The sequence below is a fragment of the Ursus americanus genome, chromosome 23 (genome assembly GCF_024610735.1).
Source record: "Ursus americanus isolate L20-20 chromosome 23, mUrsAme1.1.p, whole genome shotgun sequence".
Lineage (NCBI taxonomy): Eukaryota > Metazoa > Chordata > Mammalia > Carnivora > Ursidae > Ursus > Ursus americanus.
This window is the reverse complement of record NC_142149.1, coordinates 43,312,458-43,324,215: the sequence shown is the minus strand read 5'-3', so window position 1 is coordinate 43,324,215 and position 11,758 is coordinate 43,312,458. Positions and strand designations below refer to the sequence as shown.

The 11,758-nt window shown below is 41.1% G+C and overlaps 1 protein-coding gene across 2 annotated transcripts in view; it reads left to right on the top strand.

Annotated features, from left to right (window-relative positions):
• Window positions 1–683: 683 nt before the first annotated feature.
• YWHAE (tyrosine 3-monooxygenase/tryptophan 5-monooxygenase activation protein epsilon) overlaps window positions 684–11,758 on the top strand; it is a 53,030-nt gene continuing 41,955 nt past the window's right edge. The window contains exon 1 of one of the 2 annotated variants that reach the window (XM_045773130.2): window positions 684–862. In XM_045773130.2, coding sequence (XP_045629086.1) covers window positions 799–862 — 64 coding nt within the window. In that variant the 5' untranslated portion in view covers window positions 684–798. The remainder of the gene's footprint in view (window positions 863–11,758) is intronic. The other variant, XM_045773128.2, reaches the window with a different exon arrangement.

Sequence of the window (11,758 nt, the reverse complement as noted above, 5' to 3'; positions counted from 1 at the left end):
TGAGTACAAGGTGCTGGGAATACATTGGGAAGCAAAGCACGCCAGGTTCTTCCCCAGTTCTGACTCAATCTCGATTAATCTTGGTCCCACTCTTCCATATCTTGCACTTCACCTAGACTTGTCTAACAACTTCCTTGTTCCTATCCATGGAGGGCCTAGGGTGAAAAAGAAGGATAAAAGGAGAAGAGAAAGATTGCAAAATGCGAGGGTGAGTTGAGGTGTGAAAACTGCGAGGCCCCTTTCCCTTACCATTTATAGCAGACCCCCACTCTTTACCCCGTGTCAAAAGGTTGTGAAAAAAGCCCAGGATGGGGATTGGCTAAGAAAACGGGCAAGGTAGGAGAGAAGTTGGTTTCAGTAAGGCCTGCCATTACAAAAACCGTTACAGCTTTCTTTGCCCGCAGGTCTAGGCGTGGGCCCTCGGTCACAGGCCAGGATCCCTCGCTCACTTTCTTCAGGAATGGTCCAGGCGGCTCCCCGCCCCCGTCCCCCGGGGCTGCTCTCCCTCCCAGCCATCGCAGTTCCCGCCTCAGCCCTCCGACGCCCTCGGAGCCCATGGAGGAGGGACGTTTAGCTGGTTCCAGCCTCTTCGGGCTCTGAGCTCCCGGACCCGCCCCCCGCGCCAGTTGCCAGGGAGCGGTTGCCATAGAGCTGAGCAGTTGTCCGCGTGCGCAGGCGGAAGTCCCGGATTGAGGCGCCGCCATTTTTGCTGCCCGGACACGGAGCGAGAGGCTGAGAGAGTCGGAGACGCTATCCGCTTCCATCCGTCGCGCAGACCCTGCCGGAGCCGCTGCCGCTATGGATGATCGGGAGGATCTGGTGTACCAGGCGAAGCTGGCCGAGCAGGCTGAGCGATACGACGGTGAGTTGGGGGGGCAACAGGGGGCTGGAATTCTCGGACCCTCTGCCGCCGCCCACAGAGGCCGGGAACAGGAGACAAAATGGCGGCATCGTCTCCGAGCCTGGCCGGGGACGTGGATTCGGGAAGTAGGAAATTTCCTGTGGGCTCCCGGAGCGGTGGGAGGCCCCAGGCCCGGGAATTTGACCCCTTTGGCGTCCTCTGCTGCAGACACTCGCTGGCCAGGAGGCCGAGGCGAGAGGGTGGAGGAGTTGGTTGTAAAATGGCGGCTGGGGGGAGGGCGAGTCCCGGGGCGGGGGAGGGGGAGGAGATGGCGGGTGCTGTCTCCGGGCGAGCGATCCCCAGGGGAGCTTCTGGGCCATCTTGGGATGTGGAGAACAATTGGATGGGGTGATGGGGGGAAGAAACACCCGCCACATGGGGGAGAGTAGCACCAGGAGCTGCAGCGCGGGCGCCTTTCAGGGAAATATGGCGGGTGGGGGCGGTGGCTTTTCCCCGGAGGCCCAATGTGGGGCGGCGGCTGTGGAGTCTCACAAAGGAGAATCCTTGCGAGCGGAGGGCTCTTTGGGTTTGTGGTGGAGGGCAGTCTTGGATGAGGGTTGGGGAAGGACAGAGTGGGAATCACTGCAGTTCATCCTTGAGCGGAGGCCAGCTGAGATGCTGCGATCGGATTTCCTTTCTGTAGGCCGGCACACCTTGTGTTGAGGGTTTTTTAGGCTTTACGTTCAACCTCGTCGTCTTCTGGGGAGGTCTCGAAAAACCTCACTCACCGTCCCTTCCCTCGGACTTATCCTGAAGAGCTCGAAGTTCTTGTAATCATTTTCTGGCACCGTTATCTGGGGGTTCTTTTGGATAGAGCTTTGAACAGGAAACAGACCATGACTCTCAGTCCCTCAGAAGCCCGTGCCTCAGTTTACCAGTTTGTAAAAATGTTGTTTTTCCTGTTTACACGCACCATTATGACAGATGGAAAGGCCTGTGGGAAAATAAAGTTATTTAAAATAACGTATGGTAACTGTATTTTGGTCGACTCCCCGGGATTGGAATGCGTGTTTGTACTTCATTGGGGATCTTCACCTATCCCAAGCACTCACCCGACGCTTGTGTTTTTGGATTTTGAACATAGGGCATCCCGGTAGATCCTATTTTCTTTTTTTCTATTTTAAATAAATGGCTTTGTGTACAGATTTGAACAGTTCTTTGTTCATTGCTGCTTTGCCCCTCAAGGTTCTGCAGTCATTTTTTCAGAACTTGATCGAAATGTCCATTGTGTCCGTTTAGTCATCCTCAGACAGATGCTTTTTAAAATTGCCCCCCACTCCCTTCATTTTGGACCTAGGTACTTGAATTACCCACTTATCCGTTAAATTGTAGTATTATAAAAACAAAAATTCTTAAATGTGGCTTCTGTGCTTTTTGTGCTCTCTAGGGTGAGAGAAGGTTGGAATCCAGTGCCATCGATCTTCAGATTTTTTCGTAATTACTGAAGCCACTTACTTTTCAAAGTGTTTTGTAGGGCCCTTGCTTTCCTTGAATGCCAGCTTGGTCTTGTGAATAGCCTCAGGGGTAGTCCCAGTGTATCATCATACGTTAGGATTCAGGAATTTGAAAATTAGGAAAAAAGGCCGGGAACTCGAAGAAAGGTGTAGTGCACTAAATATCGTTTTGTAAATCCTTAAATGTCTGTTTGTACTGAACAAGATTCTTGGGAGGGAGAGGGAAATAAGATGGGGAAGTACAGCTCAAGGTCAGATTTGTCTTTATTTCAGTGTTTAAAAGTGAAACAATGTAGGTGTGCTAGTAGTGGAAGTTTTTCTTCTGTCCTGGTAGGCACCCAGTGGTTTTCTTTCTTAATCTATTAATGTCCTTGGTAGGAAACTTGAAATTACATTTGAATGGTTTCTGGTCTGTAAGAATTAGGCTTTGAGTAAACTTGATGTTGTAACAGAAAAGGATGTGGAGGAACTTTGTTTTTGTTTGTTTTTGTTTCTTTTTTAAAATTTGTTTTAAAAACAATTTGGAAGCTCATGGTTGTAGCTTCCAAGTAAGTGACAGTCTAGTACTAGTATTTTGGATTTGGGTGCTGAGGATTTTTAATGAAAGCCCATATTGGTTATTCAGCATAACACTGTCTAGAGAGAGCCTCATCATTAAGTTATTTAAACGTCGCGTCTCCTTCAGGATAGAAAGGGGGAGGGAAGTAGGATCTACCAGGTGGGGAGGAACTCCAGTGACTTTTGGGCACAAGATAGGGAGGAATTTATTGGAAAGGAAGAAAAGGAAGGCAGTCATCAGGAATCAGCCTCTACTGTGTCCACTCCTTTATTGGGTACAATAGTTCACTTTTGTTTGTGGTGACTAAATGTGACTAAAATTCCCCATAGTTTTAGTCGCCGAACAATATGTGGTGTGGGGAGTGGAAGAAAGGAAAAGTGAGTTTGAATGATTTGGTTTTGGGTACTTGGATGTAAATACTGGCTTTTCTTATTATTGCAGTATCTTTTATTTTGCATACTCTGTTGAACCTCATACTTCTTTGTAGCATTATTTAGTTATATCCTGGGGAATTGTAATCAATTTATATGGATTATTTAATGGTATTAGGGGAAGAGCTAAGCTGTGTTCAGGAAAAGGACACTTGTGGGTTTCAGATAGGAAATACTGAAGTTTGGGGCTAGGACTGTTCATGTTGAAGATTAAATCTAGCCTCTCATTTAAGAAGTCCGAAGTCTAGGGAATAGTTTTTATAACATTTGTAGTTGTATGAGTCCAATCCATTACCTTTTAGCATTTCTGAACCAAGTCGTACCCTCCCACATATATATGAACCACACTAGTAAAGAAAAGAGATTTCACATTTTTCAGGGTAGAGGGATCAGCATAAAGTACATCTGGGTTTGTGAGGTAGTTGCCGGCTCTGTTGTTTCCTTACCTTTTCCCTGTGATGATTGACTCCATGTGGGGTAAGAGTAAAGTTTTGTTGGTCACTTTTGATTATTCATTCTCTGTGAATGCATCAATACTAGGAATGAATCTTTTCTGAGTCACTTTCTTGAGAGCTGGCATTTTAAAACACCAGAACCTCATTTCTAGCTTATTATGGTAGTCAGTCAAGGGTGGGGGCATGTTTTGAAATAACTCCTTAATATATGTTAGGAAAAAAATGGGTAAATAGAAAATTAACTATAGATTTATTTATTTATTTTAGAGAGGGGCATGAGTGGGGGGAGGGGCAGAAGGCAAGGGGGAGAGAGAATCCTAAGCAGGCTCCACGCCCTTGAAGAAGCCTGGTGCAGGACTCGATCTCAACAACCCTGAGATCGTGACCTGACCTGAAACCAAGAGCCTGATACTTAACTGCTACTGACCCACCCAGGCACCCCAGCAAATTAACTTTAGTAATGAGTTTAAAACAGGTTGCTATCAATTCTTTTCCTTAGGCCAGTAATTTTTATTAATTGCTTTTTCAGTTAATGAAGTTAACTCTATTGTATATATTTTTTCTCCTGCCTAAACATTAGCAGAATCGGATAATGCAATAGGTAGCTTTTAGTCTTCATATTTAAAGCAGATGCTCTGTTGTGTTTAGAGGGTTTTTTTCCTAGCACTTCAAAAAAAATTTTTTTTTAATGTAAACTACACCACACATGGGCCTTGAACTCACCGACCTCGAGATCGAGTGTCACATGATCCACCACCGGAACCAGCCAGGCATCCTACTTTAGACTTTTATACGATATTGTGCGTAGTGGGCAAATTTTAGTTCATTTTGTTGGCTTCCCAAACTATGGAATATAATGAAATCATTATAATCTGAGATGATGGGAGTAAATTCTTACTACTGTGGACATTCCTAGGCATCCTTTTCACCTTTATATGAAAAGGTCGCAATTTGAATTCTAGTATGAGATAGAACACATAGTCTGAACAAAATTTAGATTAGGTAAGTACAAGAAAACACATCAAAAGTTTGTACAAACAAGCAGGCTTTTCATAATTGTCTAATAGCTTGGTCAAGCGAATATGAAATATTTAAAAAATTTCCTGACTTTCACCTAGTATAGCAAGTGAATTTTCAGTCTGGTAACTTAATGTACCTAATTTTACAGATGAGTTACCAATACTTTAAGAAGTTGATCTGAAAGCATTATTTTTATTTTTACTTTTTTATTTTTTAAAGATTTTATTTGTTAGCTCGAGCAGGGGGAGCGGCAGGCAGAGGGAGAAGCAGGCTCCACGCTGACCCAGGACCCTGGGATCATGACCCGAGTTGAAGGCAGATGTTTAACCAACTGAGCCACCCAGGCGTTCCTGAAAGCGTAATTTTTCAAAAAGAGGCCTGTAAAGCTGATTTTGCAGCAATTTTTTTTACCTTATATTTAATTGTGTGTTTAAGCAGTAATTATAGGAATAGGGTAAAGGTTAAATTTCTAAACTATTTAATGCCACATTTACATAGAACTTCACTCACAAACCACTTTCACAGACATTTTTACTTATTTCACATATCAGTGAACTAGATAATGTTACTCCATTTTATGGTTCAGGAAAGTGAATTTGAGATTTAATGATTTTTTTTTTCCTCCGTCGCATGACTGGTTGGCCAGTAAATGGCAAAGCCAGAACTTGTCTTCTGACCTTTAGACCAGTACTCTGTTTCTCCTAAGCCACTCACAAAAGACTTACGTATAACTAAGTAAAGTAGTACCTTGGGGGGGTGTGCTTATTTCTTTAGCACTATGTCTTGGTGTTTATGACTGGTATCCATCATAAATAGTAGATAAAATATCTTCATGCTTTTTTAAAGAAACCTTGTGCTTTCAAAACAGTCCCATCTTGGGGCACCTGGCTGGCTCAGAAGAGCATGTGACTCTTGATCTTGAGGTCCTGAGTTGGAGCCCCAACTGTAGAGATTACTAAAAAAAAAAATCTTAAAAAAAATCCCATCTCAAGGCACAGTGAATGAAGTTAGAATGAGGGATTTTAGGGAATTTCAAAATGTGTGTTTGCATACTGTTCCCTTGGTTGGTCATGATGTCTGTGCTGGGGTATGGCTAATGCCATGCATTTCTGCAAATTGCTTTTTTAAAAGCAATCCCCCCACCCCCACTTTTGTCTTGATGGATGCAGCCTTTTAGTTAATGATGCAGTCATAACACTTTTAGGAGGGGGAAATGTTGGCAAATAATAGCCTAGTCGTCAAACAATCCAATAAGGGGTAGTGAGAAACAGCAACAAAAAGTTACGTCTATTTCTGAAATGGTCAGTTAACAGTTTTGATACAGTTCAATACTGATGTACCCCAGTTGACAAATTGGTTTGCCAACATAATTCTAAGGTTTGAGCTCATTAACTATTCATGTTAATGAGGTTACATAATAATAACTGGGTCATAATAACTGCCATAATAATTAAAGGGTCATCGTAATTTATCATTCAAATCAGGATACCTTGAAACGAAGGGGTACCAATTCATAGTAGTGCTGGTACAGTAAGCATAAACTAGGATTGTCTTGAGCTGCAAACTTGCCTAATGGTTATCATACTTAAGACCATTTGTTCTACTCATTTAGATTCATACAAAAGTTCTTTTTTTTTTTTTTTTCAAGATTTTATTTATTTGACAGACACCGTGAGAGAGGGAACACAAGCAGGGGGAGAGAGAGAGGGAGAAGCAGGCTCCCCAATGCGGGGCTTGATCCCAGACCCTGGGATCATGACCTGAGCTGAAGGCAGACGCTTAACAACTGAGCCACCCAGGCGCCCTAGAGTCATACAAAAGTTCTTAAGCTTTGTTCATCCTCTCTACCACAGAGGTATCTTAGACTTAAGTCCCGTTCTTTCTGAAATGAAGTTAATGTTTGGCAGAAAATAAAAGAAATCAAAGGCAAAATGAAAGATTTCCTCCTCCCCTCTTCCCCAATTGGGAACTTGAAAAGTCAAGGATATGGTAGTTGCTGAAAATAGAGCTTGCTGGCATACCAACTAGTCAACCTGACTGATAGTGTCAGAGCCAAGTATGTTGGTTTTATGTATGTCTACCTTGAGCTAGATCAGTGTTTAAAAATACTTAGGTGTTAGCAGCAGTTTTTGTCCCTAAGCTCAGAACTTTCTTCCCCAGATACGTTTTTATAGTCTCACCCATACCTTGTTAGGACTATTCTGTTCACGAATACTGAATTCTGTTTAGTTTAGAAACATAGCCATGATCCTGGTTTATCTTGTTTGAAATTTAAACTTGAATTTATTGCCCTTCTTCGAGTGATCTAGCACAGTAGCTGGGCAGATCTGTCATTGGTAGGCTTGATTTGTGATCAGGTCAGGATTTTATCCAGCTAAAGTGATATGAAATATTTCTTTTTTTTTTTTTTTTAAAGATTTTATTTATTTATTCGACAGAGCTAGAGACAGACAGCGAGAGAGGGAACACAAGCAGGGGGAGTGGGAGAGGAAGAAGCAGGCTCATAGCAGAGGAGCCTGATGTGGGGCTAGATCCCATAACGCTGGGATCACGCCCTGAGCCGAAGGCAGACGCTTAACCGCTGTGCCACCCAGGCGCCCCTGAAATATTTCTTTATATATAAAATTTGAACGAGACACTTTGTACTAAGGGTTATGACTATTTCATACTTTGGCAGATGCAGTGTAGTGCAAAGGCCTTGGAATCATCTGGATTCCCTGTCTTATAGAAGGGCAATTAAGATACCTGTCTTGCCTGCTAATTTACAGTGTTGTTACTCAATTATATGGTTTAGTAAAGGGCAGAGTATACTACTTGCCAGGTAATAATATTTATTGTGAAAAATTCCTTTCTTCTAGTGTGAAGGATGCACAAAATATTTTTATAACTGATATGCTGTGGTCATATTAGAAGATGACCTACCTTTTCTCAGTTATTTCTAGCAAGCGTACTCTGTGGTTTTAGTTTCCAAGTTACATTTGCATAAAGAAAAATTAGTTCTCAAAATAAAATCCTTAATTGTAACTCAGATCTGAAAATTTGCATATCCTGAAAGTGAAGTGGCTATATTATTCCCAAGCAATATAATCTATAGTTGGGTCATGTTGAAGTGCTACGTAGTTCTTTTGATATTAATTTCAGGTTAATATTCAGGAGAATATGCTTATCTCCCTGGCAAATATAACACTTGTATATAGATTTGAAATGAAAGGTTCCATAGAATAAAAATATAAAGTAATTCAGGGTTAAAATATTTTTGTTAGCAGTCTCAGATTACTGACCAGGAACATAATGATACTACGTATAACCAATTTCGTGAATTGTGATTCTAAAGGCTTAGGGTAAACCTTGGGCAGTGAATGGGTTCTAATTAGTAGAATGTTACCAGTTAATACTACTTAATCCTTGGTGGTTAGTTGTTTGAGGTCTTTGTAGGACCTTGAAATGGTTATTGTGAACACCTTCGTGTTGCAAAAATGTGTCCTACTTAAGAATTTGTGTGATTGATTTTTTTGATTAATTGATTTTTTAAAAAAAGATTTTGAGGAAGAAGGGGGGGGGTGGGGCAGAGGGACAGGCAGACTCCCCACAGAGCAGGAGCCCGACCCCTGAGATCCCCTTGAGATCCCCTTGAGATCGTGACCTGAGCTGAAGTCAGATGCTTAACTGACTAAGCCACCCAGGCACCCCTTAATTGATTTTTTTTGGTACTAGGTTAAATTTTAAGTTATCTAGTAAAACTTCATGGAAGTATTACCATGAAAATTTCAAAACTTTGTGTGCTCTTGACTAGAAAATATCACTGACAGTTGTGATACTGTTTTTAGATTTCCCAGAAGGAATTCATTAATGAAATTTTTTTCGTGCAGTATAGACTTCTTTCTCACAACTTTAAAACTGCTGAAATTTTGATGAGGGTTTCTTGGTCTGCTCAGAGACTTAGAAAAAGTCAAATTGGTAATAAATCTGAATGAATATTATAACCTCCCTCTTAAACTATATCCATATAAGGGTTATTTCTGGTCATTTTTTTGCCCTGATGTATTCCAGAACAAAATTTTAATGTTTCTTGTTTGTGTCTTCTAATTCTACAGAAATGATGAGAAGAAATTTAGACCTTGAGCTCTTTTTTTCCTTTTTCCCCATATATCAGTGTCTCAGGTCACTTACCTTGCCAATCTCTTACTTTCTCTCTTTTCTTTGCCCCTCATCTTTCTGGTTCTGCCACAGCTAAACATGTTTGGCTGCCTGAGGGAATATCCTCTTAAACTCTGAAAGGAGAAATCTCCTGTTTTGATGGAGTAAGAGGCAATTCTCCACCTCCCTCAATATTGAGACTGATGGGAGAGGTACTTTTTTGCTGTCAAAATTACAGAATCTGGGTAGAAGGTTGTCTTGTTTTCTGCCTAACAAACTAATTGGAAGTTCTTTAGAAGGCTTAAACAAAAAATTTTCCCATTTCTAGGGAAGACAGGAGTTAATTTTACAGTGAGAGGTACTTCTGTTTAGGCTGGTACCAGAAGAAAAAAATTGTATGTGCTTGAATGTCAAGATCATTGTGTTTTGAAAAGCCTTTGTATTTGGAGTATTAAAAGTTAAGTTCCAAAGGCATTTGACAAATGCATATTGAGATCCAACTATGTACCCGGCACTCTTCTAGACACTTGGGATTCATCTTTAAACAAAATGGACAAAGGGACTCTTCAAGGAGCTTATATTGTAGTGAATGTATAAATACTTCTAGAATTATTTTTAGTAACTGTTGTTATTAATTCAGATTACCTCAGTTACACATACAGACACTATGTAGACTTAATGTTGATCCCTGTCCCGTATCAAAGACTGCAGAAAACTACAAGTGTCCTTCGGGCCCGCCCGCCCTCCTTCCTTCCTTCCTTCCCTCCCTCCCTCCCTCCCTCCCTCCCTCCTTCCTTCCCTCCTTCCCTCCCTCCCTCCCTCCCTCCCTCCCTTCCTCCCTTCCAGTAGGCTCCATGCCCAGCATGGAGCTTGAACTAAGCAGAGATGAAGAGTTGGATGCTTAATTGACTGAGGCACCCAGATGCCCCTTAAATGTGCTTTCTTTCTTGACTGCTGTTGTCAAATGGTGCTAACAAATTGAAAAGCTTTAAAAATTTTTCAATGACTCTATAGTTCTAAAACTCCATAACTATAAATACCATTTACTATTAACAACTATATGCCAGGTGCTTATCAGTCTCTCAGTCCTCAAAAAAAAAAACAAAACAGAAAACAACCTGCAAAGTAGATATACCACCCATTTTACAGGTAAGGATCAAGAACTTTAAGAAAGTTGACAGGTAATAGATAACATCACTAGGATGGATCTCTTTCACGCCCAGGCTGATAAGACTTCATATTTGAATGTAAACTTTAGTCTAAACTGCTTGAAGCTCTATTTCTGTTCCTTAGATTTTAATTTTATAATTTAAAAGTTGCTTTGACAGAAAGACAACTATCATATGATTTCTCTCATCTATGGAACATAAGAACTAGGATGATTGGTAGGGGAAGAAAGGGATAAAGAAAGGGGGGGTAATCAGAAGGGGGAATGAAACATGAGAGACTATGGACTATGAGAAACAAACTGAGGACTTCAGAGGGGAGGGGGGTGGGGGAATGGGATAGACCGGTGATGGGTAGTAAGGAGGGCACGTATTGCATGGTGCACTGGGTGTTATACACAACTAATGAATCATCGAGCCTTACATCGGAAACCGGGGATGTACTGTACGGTGACTAACATAATATAATAAAAAATCATTAAAAAAATAAATAAATAAAAGTTGCTTTGAGGGGCGCCTGGGTGGCACAGCAGTTAAGCGTCTGCCTTCGGCTCAGGGCGTGATCCTGGCGTTATGGGATCGAGCCCCACATCAAGCTCCTCCGCTATGAGCCTGCTTCTTCCTCTCACACTCCCCCTGCTTGTGTTCTCTATCGCTGGTTGTCTCTATCTCTGTCAAATAAATAAATAAAATCTTTAAAAAAAAATAAAAATAAAAAGTTGCTTTGAAGATTTTTTTGACTTAATGTCTCTTTGTTTAGCATTTTCTTTCATATGAAGGAGACAGAAGGGTATATAAATTGAGTATAGTTTCCAGTGGAGAGGCAACAAGAGATAACAGGAACAAAGACTGGACCAGAAGTCATTAAATTTAGGGGAGGTTTGTCATGTCCAGATTTTATCTCAATTACTCTCCCTTTAGACATGTTACTTTCAGGGCCTTTTTCGCATCTGTAATGATAGATGTCTGAAAGTTATTTTATGAATTTGCAGGCTGATTTTTTAAAATTATTTTATTTTTTTAATATTTGCCTTGTGGGCAGTGAATGGAGAGCTGTGAAATCTAAATTCAGCTCTGGATTACATCTACCACTTTGGTTTCTACTCCAGCCAACTTAGCTACTGGTTTGTTGAATAGAAAACTCCCATTCTCCAAATTTGCATTTATGTTTCTACTTGTGTTGAATGAATTACAAGGTTGAACTATATGAAATTTCCAGTTTGTCATTTTTTTGAAATGTAGTTAGCATTTGATGTACGGGTGTATAACGTAGTGATTCAGTACTATACATTGTACGGTGCTCAGCACAATAGGTGTAGTTACTGTCTGTCACCATACCAAGTTATTACAGTATTATTGACTGTATTCCCTATGCTTTATGTACTTTTTATCATTGCGATTTATAACTGGAAGTTTGTACCTCAGTTTCATTCATTTTTGACCTATAAAAATGATCATTTTCTGTGGTACAACCTAAGTTAAGTGATGGTTGAAAGGTCTGGAAGGTGAGGCCTCAATATACTCAAAAAGGCATTAGGCTTTTAAGGAAGTACCAGGGTCATTGAGGTACTGTACGTGAATATTTTCTGAGGTTGGTTTTGCTTTTTGTACTTAACTAATTGATTTTACCTATTT